At 42.7% G+C, this 18,632-nt stretch overlaps 1 protein-coding gene across 1 annotated transcript in view; it reads left to right on the top strand.

Moving 5' to 3' along the window:
• Nucleotides 1-18,632, top strand: part of LOC121579770 (protein EURL homolog) — a 59,075-nt gene that overhangs the window by 29,978 nt on the left and 10,465 nt on the right. Inside the window, exon 3 of the mRNA XM_041894651.2 lies at nucleotides 15,932-16,459. Within this exon, the coding sequence (XP_041750585.1) occupies nucleotides 15,932-16,459 (528 nt within the window). The remainder of the gene's footprint in view (nucleotides 1-15,931; nucleotides 16,460-18,632) is intronic.

Genomic DNA, 18,632 nt, shown 5'->3' with positions numbered 1-18,632 from the left:
GCAATTTCAACTATGCCAAACTGAACTTGAACGTCCCAAAATGAAAACAGACAAACATCCATTACATTATTAATAATGTATTTATTGAACATGTTAACCACATGTATACAATATATAAGAGAGAACAATGTTATTGTGAACTGGTTACTGAATAAACTTAAGTTAGAGACATTACATTCCACCACCAGCTGCCCAATTAAACAACATACCACAACAATATACAATAAAGATTGTGTGTTCCCCAGCCTTCACTTTCTCTGCTTCACCCTCCCTCTTCAGCCACTGAAGAATGGTCGCCTTGACCTTTTGGAGCACCGCCACTTGCATAACGGCCAGGGCCTCAAATTCTATTTTTGGTCCACTAGCCAATGTGGCCAGTAGATTTAAAAATGTACCAGCCACTCAGATTTTGTAACAGACAAAAATAATCGTTAAAATTACACCAACAAAACACAAAAAAACGGATGAGCATGCTTTGTAATGTTTCTAAAACAGTAAGTGTATTACAAGGAAGAAGGAATGTGGTATATTGTTTAATTTCATTTTTTGTGACCTGAGTCTTTTAACCAAAATATCACAGATGTTCAACTGCTCCTATAAGGGTGGGAGGTTAGCGTGGTAACCTCATGTTTGTGCCTGTGTGAGATTGAGTCTGACTAGTATCCGCGTTACTTCTCTTCCCTAGCGGTTGAAACTTAAACATTAAACAACCTAGCTTGTGAACAAAACAATGTAAATAGCCAAGAACAAAGTGACAAGGACAAAGTCTCACTTCAGTAGACTTTTGTTTCAAGTAAATTAAACAAACTTTTATGAGTGTGCGCGGCTCTTTTAAAAATGAATCTGTCACTCAGCTCTTCACGTGCGCACGCACAGCCCCCAGCCAGGCAGTGTTGCAGCGGGAGGCAGAAATACTTTACACGTTTTACAGTGTGCATTCGGTTCAGGCCAGGTAGAGACAACCATATTCTCTTGAATACCATAGTAGCAAGCCATAGCCTACAGACAATGCAAATGCCACAGCAACTCCAGGCACACGCAACCTCAGCTCGCAGACAGGCTGGGAGAGGGTAAAATGTGCATTCTAATAGGCCTATTTGCCCAACATGGGAATGATATTTGAATATTATACATTTCCATAACCTAAATAATTACATATGCGATGCCTAGCCAGCCATATCATTGTTTGAAACCTGGACGTTTTACATAGCTTATCTTACCTTGCTTTAAATAGCCTACAGCCAAAATACAAAAAAAGCCAACCAAAGGAAAAAATGCGAATTCTTTAAGATTTCTTGATATGCCATTGAAACCAGCATTTCTTCTTCTACTGTCCAAAGGCAGTAAGGCACAATCCTATTGTTGCATCTTCAGATATTCACTCTTTGTAAGTTTCTACCATTAAGCTGTATATCCATCTGTCGCATAAAAACTGCTTGCATCAGGTGCGCGTTTTGAGAGTGGTGTTCTCCTGTAATAGCATTTTGGAATATTCACGCATATGGCCGAGACGAGTGAACACATTGCTGCGCTTGTAATGTGAGTTATTCATAGTTTATCAACGTTTAAGCTAAATGTTGTGATCTGTTTCATCAGCCTCATCTTTGTGTTTAAACATTTTAGTATGGAACCACTGTTTTATGCATTTTATATTTTTCTGGCTTATCGTCCCTCAACTGTCCCAAAATCTGTTTTGACGACGGGACGCCCTTAATTTCGAGCCCTGGCTCTGACTGATGTGTAGCTACTTTTCTCCTGTACTTTTCTCAGTGTAGCCTACTTTTCTCTGGTAAAATGCAAGAATAACTTCAAGCAAAACATTAGGAAATGTCATCTGATGATGAAAATGAAGCTATTTTCTGCCAAATGTTGCACTAATGTATTTTCTGTGTAGGAAAACTATAGTTGCACGCCCCTGATCACTCTAAAGCAAAAAAAAAAAAAAAAAAGGTTCACTATCAATATAAAATGCAGGTGAAATGGTTTAAAACGTTTAGAAAATGCAGATTTCTCAACTCTAATGCGACCCTTGGAGCTGTTTCAGAAGACGGCTAAACGCATCCGATATTCTTTGAAGATTTAACCTGATGCTCTGAGTCAGAATACATCAGTTTCAAACCAGAGTTTGTTTTTTCCCGGCGCTGACAGGCCTCAGGCTGTTGAGACAGAGGAACCACCTCAGAGCCCCCCCACTCTAACCTGAGGGCTGTTATGTGTCCTGTCCTGTCCTCCTGTCTGCCTCTCCTGGCTATCACACAGATGTGATGTGACCTCAGTCTCTTCTCTCACAGACTCTAGAAAGCAGACCGCGGTTCAGCTGAGCAGCAGGAGGTTTCAGTCCAAGGTAAACCGTAGCATTCCTGCTTCCACTTCATCCCGTTACATAACAGAGATGGAATTTTTGCTGAGGCTAGTGACGTTACACACACACACAGCTGGGATCATGAGAATGAAAAAGAGCAGGGGAAAATTCCAGAGAACGAAGAGAGGGGCTCAGCAGCTCTGAGTCGGACACAATGCAGTGGAATGATGAAGCTGATGCTGCCACTGTGCTGCTGTTAGTAGTCATTGTGCTGCCCTCTGGTCTAAATGGCCTGCTCATTGTGGCTGAACTCCTCACCTCCAGGTGCAAACAGCTCTGATTATGTTAAGGGTTCGGGGCTGTGGCAGCCTGGCAGCTCCATGTAGCCGATCTGAACAGGGGTGTTGGAGATAGAGAAACGTGTTTGCTTTGCCATAGCTGATCCCAGAGCCACTATTCCACCCCCCACTGAGCACGAATGGCTTTCAGTTTTGGCATTTGGGGTATTTATTTTGGAGTGTTCAAGAGTAATCTACGGCTTTCAGTGCTAATTCCAGTTTTGGACAAAAGGCCTTTATGAATTGAGGTAATAGGCCTATGTTTTGGGAATAGAGTATAATATTTAGGCTAATTCATTAATAATTTGCACCATATGCTTTTAAGCTCTATCTAGATTGACCTGCCTAAATACATAACCACCCATATACACTGAGTATACCAAACGTCAGGAACACCTTACTAATATTGAGTTCCATCCCCTTTTGCCCTCATAACAGCCTCAGTTCATCAGGGCATGGACTCTACAAGATGTCGAAAGCATTCCACAGGGATGCTGGCCCATGTTGACTCCAATACTTCACACAGTTGTGTCAAGTTGGGTGGTGGACCATTCTTGATACACACGGGAAACTGATGAGTGTGAAAAACCCAGCAGCGTTACAGTTCTTGACACACTTAAACCGGTGCACCTGGCAGCTACTACCCTGTTCAAAGGCACTTCAATATTTTGTCTTGCCCATTCACCCTCTGAATGGCACACATACACAAACCATGTCTCAATTATCTCAAGGCTTAAAAATACTTATTTAACCTGTGGAGTTAACAAGTGACATCAATAAGGGATCATAGCTTTCACCTGGATTCACCTGGTCAGTCTGTCATGGAAAGAGCAGGTGTTCTTAATGTTTTGTATACTCAGTGTATATGAAGGCAATGTAACATAATTTAAAAAGGTAATAACTGCTTAACTCACTGTATTAACCCCTTGGATTAGTTTCTGTTCACCGCTACTGGTTAAAAGTCCCTCATCTTCCCCCTCCACCACTCAGTAGTGCAGCAGCAGGACTAAAGTGTGACCAGTGTGTCTGGTGTACTGTATGTTCTCCAGGTTTAGCTCTACAGCTGTTGACAGGTACTCCACTTTCAGCCGTGCCAAGCTCTATTTGGACATGATATCACCATGACCCCTGCCCCATTTCTCACTATCAACCTCCTACCCAGACGACTCCGAAACTGTGTCAAGGATCGAATGTCCTTGCCTAATGTAGGCCTACACACAGACACAAACAGATTTGAGTGTAAGAATATGCAGAAAGCAGTTACCTATAGCTAGTCATCGTGGGCATACCAAGGGACTGTATTACTAACACCTAATTCACATAGGATTTGCGGTATGTTGCCTGAAAAAGGAATTGGGAAATGTTTATATTGTCCCCTTTCAAACAGCCAAATTTTTTACCACATTCTTATCGGCATTTGCCTTTTATATTTGTATTTTATTATGGATCCCCATTAGCTGATGCCAAGGCAGCAGCTACTCTTCCTGGGGCCCTCAGGCCCCTACTCCACTACCACATATCTACAACACAAAATCCATGTGTACGTGTGTGTATAGTGCGTATGTTATCGTGTGTGTGTGCATGTGTCTGTGCCTATGTTTGTTGCTTCACTGTCCCCGCTGTTCCATAAGGTGTATTTGTATCTGTTTTTTTTTTATCTGATTCTACTGCTTGCATCAGTTACCTGACGTGGAATAGAGTTCCATGTAGTCATGGCTCTATGTAGTACTGTGCGCCTCCCATAGACTGTTCTGGACTTAGGGACTGTGAAGCGACCTCTGGTCTTGTGGGGTATGCATGGGTGTCTGAGCTGTGTGCTAGCCATTTAAACAGACAGCTTGGTGCTTTCAACATGGCAATACCTCTCACAAATAGAAGTAGTGATGAAGTCAATCTCTCCTCCACTTCGAGCCAGGAGAGGTTGACATGCATTTTATTAATGTTTGCTCTCTGTGTATATCCAAGGGCCAGCCGTGCTGACCTGTTCTGAGCCAATTGCAAATGTCCTAAGTCCCTCTTTGTGGCACCTGACCACATGACTGAACAGTTAGTCTAGGTGCGACAAAACTAGAGCCTGTAGGACCTGCCTTGTTGATAGTGCTGTTAAGAAGGTAGAGCAGCGCTTTATTATTGACAGACTTCTCCCCATCTTAGCTACTGTTCTATCAATATGTTTTGACCATGCCCGTTTACAATCCAGGGTTACTCCAAGCAGCTTATTCACCTCAACTTGCTCAATTTCCACATTATTTTTACAAGATTTAGTTGAGGTTTAGTGAATGATTTGTCCCAAATACAATACTTGTAGTTTTTTAAATATTTAGGACTAACTTATTCCTTGCCACCCATTCTGAAACTTGCTGCAGCTCTTTGTTAAATGTTGCAGTAATTTCAGTCACTGTAGTAGTTGATGTGTATAGTGTTGAGTCATCCCCATACATAGACACACTGGCTTTACTCAAAGCCAGTGGCATGTCGTTAGTAAAGATTGAAGAAAGTAAGGGGCCTAGACAGCTGCCCTGGGGAATTCCTGATTCTACCTGGATTATGTTTGAGAGGCTTCCATTAAAGAACACCCTCTGTGTTCTGTTAGACAGGTAACTCTTTATCCACAATATAGCAGGCCACAACTGTGCAAGAGACATTCAACTTTGACCCTGTTGTTGCTATCGTTGTTATGGTAACCTGACGTGAGGGCAAGCTCTAAAACTGACAGCAATGCACATTGCTTTAATTTCTTCACATTCACAACAGTAAGATAGCAGGTCGCCATACTTGTAAATCATTTGTAAATAATTACCTTGTAATGTAATGACTGCATCAAACAGGAGTTCCAGGGCACGTTCTGTGGCAAGACTGGTCAGCGGCTCAAGCCCAGCAGTGCCTCAGGTCAGGTCATGGTCCGCCAGGAAACAGCAGAGCCACGAAGCGCCCCACAGGCATCGGAGCAGTAAATGCGCACCTACACCTATTTAATAATTATTCTATTTATTATTAATTTATTTCACCCTCAAGAGTAGCTGTGCTCCATCGGGTTTAGCTTTGGAATGTTAGCTGTCACAAAAGCATCAGGTATTGCCAGAGAGACAGACGCATCCATTTGATTGATTGTTTTTTGAGGAGAGAAAAAGGATTTGGGTGTTCTGTTTACAGTGGGGGAAAAAAGTATTTAGTCAGCCACCAATTGTGCAAGTTCTCCCACTTAAAAAGATGAGAGAGGCCTGTAATTTTCACCATACGTACATGGCTCTCACAGACCTGTAACTTCTTCTTTAAGAGGCTCCTCTGTCCTCCACTCGTTACCTGTATTAATGGCACCTGTTTGAACTTGTTATCAGTATAAAAGACACCTGTCCACAACCTCAAACAGTCACACTCCAAACTCCACTATGGCCAAGACCAAAGAGCTGTCAAAGGACACCAGAAACAAAATTGTAGACCTGCACCAGGCTGGGAAGACTGAATCTGCAATAGGTAAGCAGCTTGGTTTGAAGAAATCAACTGTGGGAGCAATTATTAGGAAATGGAAGACATACAAGACCACTGATAATCTCCCTCGATCTGGGGCTCCACGCAAGATCTCACCCCGTGGGGTCAAAATGATCACAAGAACGGTGAGCAAAAATCCCAGAACCACACGGGGGGACCTAGTGAATGACCTGCAGAGAGCTGGGACCAAAGTAACAAAGCCTACCATCAGTAACACACTACGCCGCCAGGGACTCAAATCCTGCAGTGTCAGACGTGTCCCCCCTGCTTAAGCCAGTACATGTCCAGGCCCGTCTGAAGTTTGCTAGAGTGCATTTGGATGATCCAGAAGAGGATTGGGAGAATGTCATATGGTCAGATGAAACCAAAATAGAACTTTTTGGTAAAAACTCAACTTGTCGTGTTTGGAGGACAAAGAATGCTGAGTTGCATCCAAAGAACACCATACCTACTGTGAAGCATGGGGGTGGAAACATCATGCTTTGGGGCTGTTTTTCTGCAAAGGGACCAGGACGACTGATCCGTGTAAAGCAGGGGTCCCCAAACTTTTTCCTGTGAGGGCCACATAACTTTTCCCTTCTCTGATGGGGGGCCGGTGTCAGTTTGTAACAGAAAAAGTGTGACGATCGTAGGGGAGCTTAAAAAATTTATTGTTTTCCAGAAAGCCACACATAACCAAATAACCCTTTCCAGGTTCTTTACAGAAAAAAAGTCAGGAAACAAATAATAATACTATTAATGAAATAAATAATAACTAAATAACCCTCTCTGAGTTCTTCACAGAAAAAACAGGAAATAAATAACACTATTTATGAAATAAATAATAACTAAATAACTCTCTCTGGGTTCTTCATAGAAAAAAAAGCCATGGAACATTAACTTTCTGTTGTGCCATGCACAATCTTAACAGATAAAAGTTCAGCTCAGTTGTCAGAGCAGAATCTCTCTGACACATATGAGCAGTCTCTTAAAGTTCTTGTGTTCCTTCCTTATAATCCTTTTGTAGGTTCCAGTAGGCTTGTAGACACCGCTGTTTGCAGCTCTCTCTCATCAACTTCCCTGTGAAAACCACAAAGGAAGCAGGTTGAGAAACTGAACTAAGTGATACAGCACCTACACAGCACAATACATTTCACTACCAGTATGGTTGTAAAGATGGATTTTATCCCAGTAGATTTTATTATGATTATATTTGTTTATGCTCAGAATGACTCATTCAAGTCAGAAAAGTGAGCTTACCTATGTATGTTCATCAGTGTGAACTGTGGGCCTGCATCTGGCTGGTGAGAAGTTGAATATCAGGTTCCATTCTAGTTACAGCCAGTCTCAAGCACTGATGCAAATGTTCATCTGTCAATCTTGATCTCATCTGAGTTTTCAGCAGTTTCATGCGAGAAAAGGTTTTCCGCAGATATACGTGCTGCCAAAAACTGTGGACATTTTCATTGCGTGTTTTTTTGATGTTTGGATATGTGTCGTTTGGGAGGGCGGCATAGAAGTCAATGAGACTGTTGGGCTTGAATGCGTCTTTCAGAACATCACAGTTCTGTAACTCAGCCAACTCAAACTGATATGAAGGCTGGGCTTCATCAATGTCGGCAACAAAGGGGTTCTGAAAAAGACGGATTTCTTTTGCATGAACATGTAGTTCACTGAATCGCACACCGAACTCCGCCTTCAGCATTTCCAGTGCTTCCACGCACTTTTCAGCTGGGAACGGGACCGCTGGGTTCTCTGTCGACAGGTTTTGGGTAGCAGGAAGATGGACGAAGTTGCGCTTTTTCACTTGTTCCAAAAGCAGCGCTAATTTCACCTCAAATGCTTTTATGTGTGAATACATGTCGCAAATGAGTTTCCCTCGCCTTGTAGCTGCAAGTTAAGGCTGTTAAGTATTTCTGTCACGTCTGTTAAAAATGCGAGGTGCCATTTCCATTCTGGGTCGATCAGCTCTGGGACCGTTTTGTCTTTTAAATGAAGAAATGCGTTAATTTCGGGTAGCAGCTCGTAAAAACGCCTCAAAACTCTGCCCCGGCTCAGCCATCGGACCTCTGTGTAGTACAGCACATCTCCGTGCGTAGACTCCAGTTCAGACAGGAATTCTTGGAACTGCCTGTGTTTAAGTCCCTTTGCTCTGATGAAGTTTATGCACAACACCACAACCTTCATTACAGAATCCCACGTCAACACTTTGCAGCACAGTGCTTGCTGGTGAATTAGGCAGTGGACTTGTCTTTGTGACGTACTTGTCTTTGTGACGGGATTCATAGTGTCGGCGAAGATTGTATTCTTTGAATACCGCCACCGTCTCTTGACAGATGAGACAAACAGCCTTTTCTTTGCATTGAACAAAAAATAATTGTTTGTCCACTGCAGGTTAAATACCCTGCATTCTGAATCAATTTTTCTCTTACCTAACCTTTTTCGCCATTATTCCGTTCTCTCTTTGACAGGGCCGGGCCTAGGATTTTTTTTTCTGGAGGCCAAATAGGAAAAAAATCAGATAGCGTCTCTGGTATTGTTCAGAGGGCCGGGCCAAATGTGCTGACGGGCCGTATCCGGCCCGCGGGCCGTAGTTTGGTGACCACTGGTGTAAAGGAAAGAATGAATGGGGCCATGTATCGTGAGATTTTGAGTGAAAACCTCCTTCCATCAGCAAGGGCATTGAAGATGAAACGTGGCTGGGTCTTTCAGCATGACAATGATCCCAAACACACCGCCCGGGCAACGAAGGAGTGGCTTCGTAAGAAGCATTTCAAGGTCCTGGAGTGGCCTAGCCAGTCTCCAGATCTGAACCCCATAGAAAATCTTTGGAGGGAGTTGAAAGTCTGTGTTGCCCAGCGACAGCCCCAAAACATCACTGCTCTAGAGGAGATCTGCATGGAGGAATGGGCCAAAATACCAGCAACAGTGTGTGAAAACCTTGTGAAGACTTACAGAAAACGTTTGACCTGTGTCATTGCCAACAAAGGGTATATAACAAAGTATTGAGAAACTTTTGTTATTGACCAAATACTTATTTTCCACCATAATTTGCAAATAAATTCATAAAAAAATCCTACAATGTGATTTTCTGGATTTTTTTTCTTCTCATTTTGTCTGTCATAGTTGACGTGTACCTATGATGAAAATTACAGGCCTCTCTCATCTTTTTAAGTGGGAGAACTTGCACAATTGGTGGCTGACTAAATACTTTTTTCCCCCACTGTATTTCTTTATTACAACACCTTGAAATATTATTTTTCCTCGAAGTGATTATTACCCCCCTTGACAGGGTATGTACTCCAACATGTACATTTCCGTCTTGATCTAATTGGTCACAATTTTTTTATCAGATATTTCATAAATGTTTATTTTGCTTAAAAGTGTTCAAGTTCAACTGATATTTGAAACGAGCCTCCCTTTGAATGACAATAATTAAAACCGGTGAAGGTTTTAAGTTTCAGACCATGGAAGTAACATTTCAACATGGTTTTGATGGTCTTGATTGTACAATGCAAATGTAACTGCACTCCAGGATTCCTATGGATCAGGTTAGTGTATATGAGGAAGAAGGAGATATGTTTTTCTTTTATACAACTTTACATAATTGTGATTCTTTATGAGCCAACAAACCTTTTTATAAAAAAGAAGAGTACTTTACTGAAAGTCGTGCACAAGAGGCACTGTTTCTCTACGATAGAAGAGAATGTATGAAAATGTATGCACTCAGTAACCGTAAGTCGCTCTGGATAAGAGCATCTGCTAAATGACTAAAATGAAAATGTAATGTGTTAATTTTCAAGTTGGCTACAGTTAAACTCAATGTACCTGTACACAGCCCATTTGTAATTAGCCCACCCAACTACCTCATCCCCATATTGTTATTTACATTGTTATTTATTTTGCTCATTTGCACCCCAGTATCTCTATCACTCCAGTGTTAATACTAAATTGTAATTATTTTGCACTATGACCTATTTATTGCCTTACCTCCATAACTTACTACATTTGCACACACTGTATATAGATTTTCTATTGTGTTATTGACTGTACGTTTTTGTTTATTCCATATGTAACTCTGTGTTGTTGTTGTTGTTTTTATTGCACTGCTTTGCTTTATCTTGGCCAGGTCGCAGTTGTAAATGAGAACTTGTTCTCAACAGGCTTACCTGGTTAAATAAAGGTGAAATAAAATTAAATAAAAATGTTGTCAGATACTGTATGTATTGCTAATTATACTGAGCAAAAGTTACAGTTCATATAAGGAAATCGGTCAATTAAAATTAATTAATTAGGCCCTAATCTATGGATTTCACATGACTGGACAGGGTGCAGCCATAGGTGGGTCTGGGAGGGCATAGGCCCACCCATTTGGCAGCTAGGCCCAGCCAATCAGAATGAGTTTTTCCCCACAAAAGGGCTTTATTACAGACATTAATACTCCTCAGCACTCCATGCCAAATTCTCTAAAACGACGTTGGAGGCAGGTTATGGTAGATAAATGAACATTTCATTCTCTGCAAACCGCTCTGGTGGACATTCCTGCAGTCAGCATGCCAGTTGTACGTTCCCTCAACTTGAGACATCTGTGTTGTGTGACAAAACTGCACATTTTAGAGTGGCCTTTTATTGTCCACAGCACAAGGTGCACCTGTGTAATGATCATGCTCTTTAATTAGTTTCTTGATATGCCACACCTGTCAGGTGGAGGGATTATCTTGGCAAAGGAAAACTGCACACTAACAGGGATGTAAACACATTTGTGCACGGCACTTGAGAGAAATACGTTTTTTTGTGCATTTCTGTGATCTTTTATTTCAGCTCATGAAACATGGGACCAACACTTTACATGTTGCATTTATATTTTTATTCAGTGTACATTTTGCGCAAATGTGCGCACATCTCCCTCCCTCAGTTGCTTTCTATTTTTAAGTTATATTTTATCCTTTTGTCATCCTGGTAAAAAATGGTGCGTGCCCCAGCAGAATACAATTTTCAGGACTCTGGTGCCCCCATCGAAATGGTAATTAATGCCTCTAGGTGATCACTGCCTGTGCGAGACCGTTTCTTCGTGTGAATTTGATTCTGGCAACTGAATCCCCTTTCAGCAGCAACACTGGACAAGGGAAGGACCAGCTGAGCGTGCACTGGGAACACGTTGGCATACTCTTGAATGAGAGCCCTGCATGCTTCTGCCATGGTTTTGTAGCCCTGGTGTTTTAATAGATGTTTTACCTGGTGAAGAAAAAGTTGCTATTGCAAGAGACCATCGCTGCATTTTGTAAATGTTGACGTAACAATTACAACAGGAATTGTGGAAACTGCTCCAATGGGAGGGGATGGCTGTGTGTGAGAGTGAGGCGCATGGGAAAGAGAACATAGAGAATGCACAAAACTGTGTTCATCACAATATTAATTAAATATGAATTGCCTTTTAATCAAATACATTTTAGTATAAACACATATTTGACCTGGGTGAATTCATGCCACAGGACATCGGTAGAATATATTTGTAGATATTGCATAGACGAGTCGAGTTCGGGAGCTCCGTGCTGGGTAAGGTCTCTGTCATTGTCGGGTAGATTGGCAGGGTTAGAAGTTGTCCATGCAAGAGAGATGTCTCAGATCATGTTCTGCGAATCTGTTGTTTAGGCCCTGGATCAGGTGCGAGATGAAGTCTTTGCGCACTCGCCTGTGCGTGTTCACCTTGCCATCCCCGCTGAAGAGGAGTTTGTGGCCTTTGTAGTAACCGGGGTTGGCAGCGGTCTCATCTATGAGCTGTTGCTCATACACACCCTTGTTGTCTGAGAGATATTTTAGGGCGGCCCTGGTTGCCGCAACGATCGCCTTGATGTGTGCAAGAGACACACATATTCTTTCTGGAAAACCAGGTTCAGTATGTCCGTGATTAGAAGCAAATCCATCAAGAAATGGGTTATTGCTACAAAGCTGTCAGGCAATTTTCTGTGCCTTTTGATACGTCGGAGGCCACAAGTGCAACACGATGCTTACCACAGTGCACTTGGAGCAGGTACAGGTTTCTCTCCCACAGTCATGACACTCACCCGTCGCTGCCCAGTCCCCACCACCTTCTTAAAATCAATACCCTTTGATTGGAATGTTGCTAGAACGGCATTTGTGATTGTTTTGGCATCTCATTGCGGTATCATTACATTTGCTAAGAACACATCTTCGCCTGGCCCTCATGCACATACCTCAAGAACATCACAAGTTCCTTCTCGACTACAACTGTCACAGATTTGTCTATGATTATTCCAACATACGGACTACGTTCTATTTCCTGTATGTCCTTCTCAGTTAGTGTTTGACCTATGGCATTCTGCATTTGCACAACGCTGGAGTGATGTGTGTAGGTGGTACCCGACTGAATGGCAGGGCAGCCGTTTTATTTTTGTAGCTCTATCAACACTGGAAACGTGCTGTCTGCTGTGTCCTCTTTTGCCATACAGTATACAGTCCGCAGTTGCACAGTTTTGGAGTTGTCTGTTTACTTTTCTGTTTCTTCCAATGTTACTTTAAAAAATGTTGTAAGGGCTGAAGCAATACTGCATCCCTGTGGTCGCTCTGCGTGGCATTTTTAATGCACTTTTCTGATGTGTTGCGCAGCCTCTGGTGAAGGAATAATTTTTCCCACACTTCTCACATAAACATACAGTATGTTTCCCTGACACACCATCTACTACTTTTTTCTTCACTTAAAGCCATTTATGTGGGCCATTATCATTAGCTGCAGCATTCTCCTCTACCCTAGCTGTTCCTGTTGCTGCAGTCTGTCACTTTCTCTGTCTCGGTCACATTCTCTGTTGCAGTCTCTGTCTCACTTTCATTTCGATTTGCGGAAGGGTTAAATAACCTTTAGTAGTGTTTTTTGTGTTAATTGACTCGTCATTGTTTATGTTGGCTAGCCATTCCAATTATTCAAGCTTTTTTTAAATAAAAAATTCCAGCGGCTTAAACATCCAGTACCTAGCAACGAAAATGCCACTGACAGCTACTCCCACCACACACACCCTTCCCGCACTGCCGCAGACAGAAAGCGTGTGGTTTGGAGGATGAATGAGACATTTCAGATAATCGCAGCGAGTCTATTTATAAACATTTGGAATTTGAAATTGAATGTCATGGTCAGTACACCTGCGTTTTCAGAATGTAACACATTTTCTTCCTGTGTGGAAAAACACAGAATTCTGCGTTCTGGATGGATCACGTCTCCCTCTGCTTCCTTAGCCCCTGTGATTAGCTGTAGCGTTTCGGGTTGGAGTTAGTTATTCACCATAGCATGATGACAGATCATTCCTCATGGAATGTTTGCCTGCCCTATCTATGCTCCCTTAGCTTTTACTTAGACAGCGTTCAATCCAAACAGGAGTTACTCACTGATCGTTCCTTGGCTATCTATGCTTCCTTTGCTTTTACTCCGACAGACACCATTCAAACAGGAGTCTGACTCTGAGGGCATGGTGAATGGTTAGCACAGCGCTTGGATGATGAGGCTGCTCTGTGGCTTTGTTTCTCTGAAGGCCAGGTAAACGGCTTGAATCGGAGATGTGCTAAAGCTAACAAAAAGATGATTCACAGGCCAGTGTTCTGTGTTCACACAAGCCTGTTGCTCATCAGCTCCAGTGTTATGCTGCTGCTTATGTCTTTGAAGAGTTGACTGCCACTGCCTGAGACGTTTACTCACCTTTGAATGGTGTTTGTGTGACAGAAAGAGTATTGCTAGCCAATATCCATAGCTGCTTAGCTCTGGGCTGGTACACTGCTCTGGTTGTGGGCCTGTGATTTGACCGTTGGGCCTGGGTTTCTTTTTGTGATGGGACAGACCCGTCTGTAGTCGAAGCCTGATTATCTGATCGGGCTTAAGGCATTGCTGTTGGCTGGGCGGCTTATGGAGCCACTAACCCTAACCCTAACTGCTGAGCAGGTTGGGTTTTTAGGGAATGTTCAGTAGCCAGAGACACAGACACAAACACTGTCCCAGGCCAGCTTTCCAAGCCTCAAGTATTTTCTAGCCTCACGGCTTCCTCATTATAAGACTAATCCACCACAGAGCTATCTCTCAGTGCCCAGGGTACACACACACACACACTCTCTCTTACACACAGCCACACACATAATGATTGTATAGGCCAAATTGTTCTTAGTATAAACACAGTGTGCTTGTGTGACAGGGGTTGGTTAACACAAGCAAGTCAGCTATCGTGTCTTAAAGCCTACAGCGTTGAACAACTTGATCCTTTTCTGTGCGTGTGTGCGTGCGTGCGTGCGAGCTGGGCTGGCTGAAGGTCTTGGCCTTCACTTCTTTGTCTGTGACATGGCTTCAGTTTAGTGTGTCTTCCTGTTGTTGGCCCTGACATGAACGTAAAACAGAAGGAAATGGCCTGATCATGATTAGTTTGAGCTCTCACTTTTAAAAAATCCTTTATCTTAAAGCTGAGGCTTTCTGATGACTGATATGGACTGAATTCTCACTTTTCACTTTTCATATTTAGAGTTAGTTTATAGGCCTAGTACAATAGGCTAGTCATTTGGTGGCCGTATGCATTCTTACCTCCTCTCTTTCCTAGAGGAGTGTTTGCGGTGAACCTACCTAACGAGCATCCGTTTTACTGCCTCTCACTGGGTCTTGACGTTGACTAATCCCCTAGTTTCATGTTCCAGCATGTCTGTCTGCGTGATTGAAATGTAGGCCAGGAGGAAAAAGACTGAAGACAAAGCCTGTACAAACACACCCACTAGCTTGTTCTCGGTCACTCTCACACACTCCATCACACTCCATTCAGTGTTAACACGATTGCCAGTCCCACCAGTGCCCCCAGTTTACTTTAAGGTTATTTTGACTTTGGGTGTGGTATCTGTGGTAAATTCCCCTGCATTTCGTCTGTGTGTTAAATGGGTTAGAGCGTGAATGGCCTCTTGCAGTCTGAGTTGAGGAAGTTTTGCGGTAATCCCAGGTGATCCCCTCCCTCTGATGAGGAAGCTGCGGGCTCTGTTATTATGACTCAACTACCCTCACTCTCTGGAGCGCACACACCACAGCAGAGCAACTTCTCTTAAATAGTTACTCAATGAGATTCTTCAGAAGGATTTAAGTAATGTCCTTAAAAAGGAAGGTCAAAGCTTTTATCTTTGCAAAGATGGTAGCCTACTTGATACTCTGTGTTCTTCTTTTACAAATTCTGTGAACCTAAAATGCGGTGTTGGCCTAGCTTCATTGAAAAGCCATTTTAGATACTGAGAAGATTGAGGTGAGACTATATTCAGCCTAGCAGGTATCTGTCCATTTAAGATGGGTAAATCTCTCCCTGGTTCAGAAGCTTAGCCCACTATAAGCAGCTTTCCCCTGGACATTAAAATACTTCAATCTGCCTTTTAGGCTGCTTTCAATAGGTTCATTCTAAAAAGTATTTGTTTATGTAAAGTGCAATAGGTCAGTACTGTAATACTTACTACATTCGCACACACTGTATATATATTTTCTGTTGTATTTTTGACTTTATGTTTTGTTTACCCCATATGTAACTCTGTGTTGTTGTTTTTATCGCACTGCTTTGCTTTATCTTGGCCAGGTCGCAGTTGTAAATGAGAACTTGTTCTCAACTGGCTTACCTGGTTAAATAAAGGTTAAATAAAAAATTATAATACCGTTATAGTTATATGTCCTTTGAGAAAAGCATCTAGAGCAGGAAATCTTATCATTTCAGTTCTTAGTCCTCTGTTCCCTAGCAATGCTTTGAAATTACTAAACAGAACATGTAACTAATTGTCTTCTCAACTGATTGCTCTCTCTCCCTCCCTCCAGGTGTGTCTCATGCCACCCTCCTGCACACCAAATCCCTACGGGGCCACCGGGAGTGTTTTGAGAAGTACCACCTCATCGCCAACCAGAAGCTGTCCCGCTCCAAGGTCTCCCGCAGTGCCTACGAGGGCATGAAGCTGGCCCTGACCCAGAAGATCAGCCGCATCGTGCAGTACACCCAGAACAAAGACTCTGTCAGCTCAGAGGGAGGTCCTGGCCGCCGGGGTGGCAAGCACCAGCTCCTTTGCTACAGCCAGAATGGAGACCGTAAACTACTACCCCAGTCGGACGCCCAGGTGCCTCGCTACACCCCACGCTGGAACCAGGAGACGGGGGCAGGAGGGCTGCCGGACTACGCCATGGGCATGCTGGAGTGCCACTCGGCCGAGGAGCTGGGGCTACTGGAGGACGAGCATGGCCTCGGGGCCCTGTGGGGGGCCACGGTGAGGAGGGGCCTTCATCACCACAGCCAGTCTTCTGGAGGAGACCACCAGACACTGCACTCAAACAATGGTCACAGCAGAGACGAGTGTGAGTTTTCAGTCAGCCTAACTTACTTTACACCACAAACAGTAACTAGCCTACCTCCATTCCTAACACACCACACTGGCTGTGGTCAGATTCTGTCTACCTCTCTCTTCTCCAGAAGTGTGCTCTCGTTCACTCCACCCCCCCCCATGGATTAAAAGCATTGTATTGGTGTAGCATAAGCATGGGCTAGATGGAGCCTCGGGGAAAGAGTGCACCATTTTAGGAGAAGGGCAGAGAAGTCAGACTATAGCCAGAGTGTTATTTAGAAGGTTTCTGAGCCTCTATAGGCTCCTCGCGAACTAGGCTTCCCTAAAATGGGAAGGCAGGGGAAGTTCCATGGAAGAAATCCGCTAAAGAGGGGTGACGCCTCGCAACACGTCAAACCAATCAAATGTCTTGTTTAGGCGGTGCTCCAAAGGTGCTCACCAGATTAGTGCCGTAGGAGCAACAGTGCGTGAGGACAAAAATGTTTTAACAAAAGAAGCACCGGTGACAAAACATTTTTTTGCAGCACGCTGGTTTTCACAGCATTTCACTGTTATTTCGAGATTAGCTAAAGCTGCAGCAAGAGGGGAGAAATGGTCTACAATGCTGGCCATATCAATCTTTTTAATTTTGACATTTCTGAAGTGTTATTTGGTTGTAAAGGCTAGCATGAGGGACAAGTAGCTAGCCACAATGAGGTTCGTTTTGAGAAAAGTCAGCTAAACTTGTAAGCTACCTAGGTATATCTAACTAGCTAGCTTACTATATAGCCAAGAACATTTTAATAGAAACAGCATATTATTGACCTAAAAGGTTAGCTGTGTTAGCCCAGTTGCTAGCTTATCCAGGGTCAGTGATACGTGGAGCAACCTGTCTCTCTATGGGAACTGCAATCATTTTTCTAGCAACATTGCTCAAATGAATTAAATTAAATGAACCTCATAAAATGTTACCTGTAATGCTCATCTCCTGTAGCCTAATTGTCATCTCCTTATTTTCATACTGTACCTAAATTACAAGGGTTGTATTTGCACTAAATGTTAAATGTCAGCACTTAAAAGGCATGTACAGAATCTGGTATATGGTTGGCCTCCTATACATTGTCTATTGGTACGGTATTATTTTAAATTGAGAACATATAGTTTAACCTGTAAACAACGTGTGAGTTTAGCTATTCTCTGCTTCAGATGACAGATGCCAGTAATGTTATCATACTGTAGGCTTATGGCTGCTTGGCGATGCATGCCATATGATAAGCTGCAGAATGGATTCACAGAGCTGATATACTGAGAGAGAGTGACAATCAGATAAAACAGTTTGGAGATTTTACAACTAGACAAAAAGGAAATGTTTATTTGAGAAGACAACACAGAAACACAGACACATTAGAGACAGAACCCTTCCCCTCTTTATTGCAGGATTGTGATATGGGATTAATGAACATTGACACTAGTTCATTTTGAATAATAGTTTAACAATTAAAACAAGTTTAAACACTTCACTTCAAAGAATCAACACTTCATCACTTCAAAATGTACAAATAAGCGAACTTGTATGTAAAGATTAGACATCTTTGTCTAAACAACAATAGATAATTGAGTAGTAACATGTAAGCTATTATTACTAAAGCATAATTTTAGGTGAACCAAAAAAACTCCATACCAACGATGGCCAACCTTTCTCCACTGATCCCTGATCTACTGGGTGAGCAGACTTCAATTCCAGCCCAGCAATAGCACACTTGATTATGAACTCATTAGATTTGATAAATTGAATCCGGTGTGTTATTGCTGGGCTGAAACAGAACCCTACCACACCCAGCAGACCTCCAGCAGGGTTGTCCTGCTCCAATTGCAATAGGTTTATACATTGTGTGTGATGTTTAACTATATTTTTGTATACAACATTTGCTAACATAGGTACGCCTACACATAAAACCCATGGTATATAGGATATACCCTTAGTCTCTTGGGACATTCATTGGGACCTCTCTCTTCATCTGCAAACAGGCTTTTACAGCTTTCCATATCTGAGGACAGAAAACATCACAAAGAAATAGGCTTCATTATATTTCAATTAGACAGCACTGAATATGATGTTGCTATTATCTCTCTGTCCTCAGTTTTCCGCTATAGGGACTGGAACTGGAGAATATTTTCATAATGTCCTCCCACAAAATGACCTGCCC

This window comes from Coregonus clupeaformis, chromosome 13 (assembly GCF_020615455.1).
Source record: "Coregonus clupeaformis isolate EN_2021a chromosome 13, ASM2061545v1, whole genome shotgun sequence".
NCBI lineage: Eukaryota > Metazoa > Chordata > Actinopteri > Salmoniformes > Salmonidae > Coregonus > Coregonus clupeaformis.
Note: the sequence above shows the minus strand (reverse complement) of the source record. Positions and strands in the feature narration are given on the sequence as shown.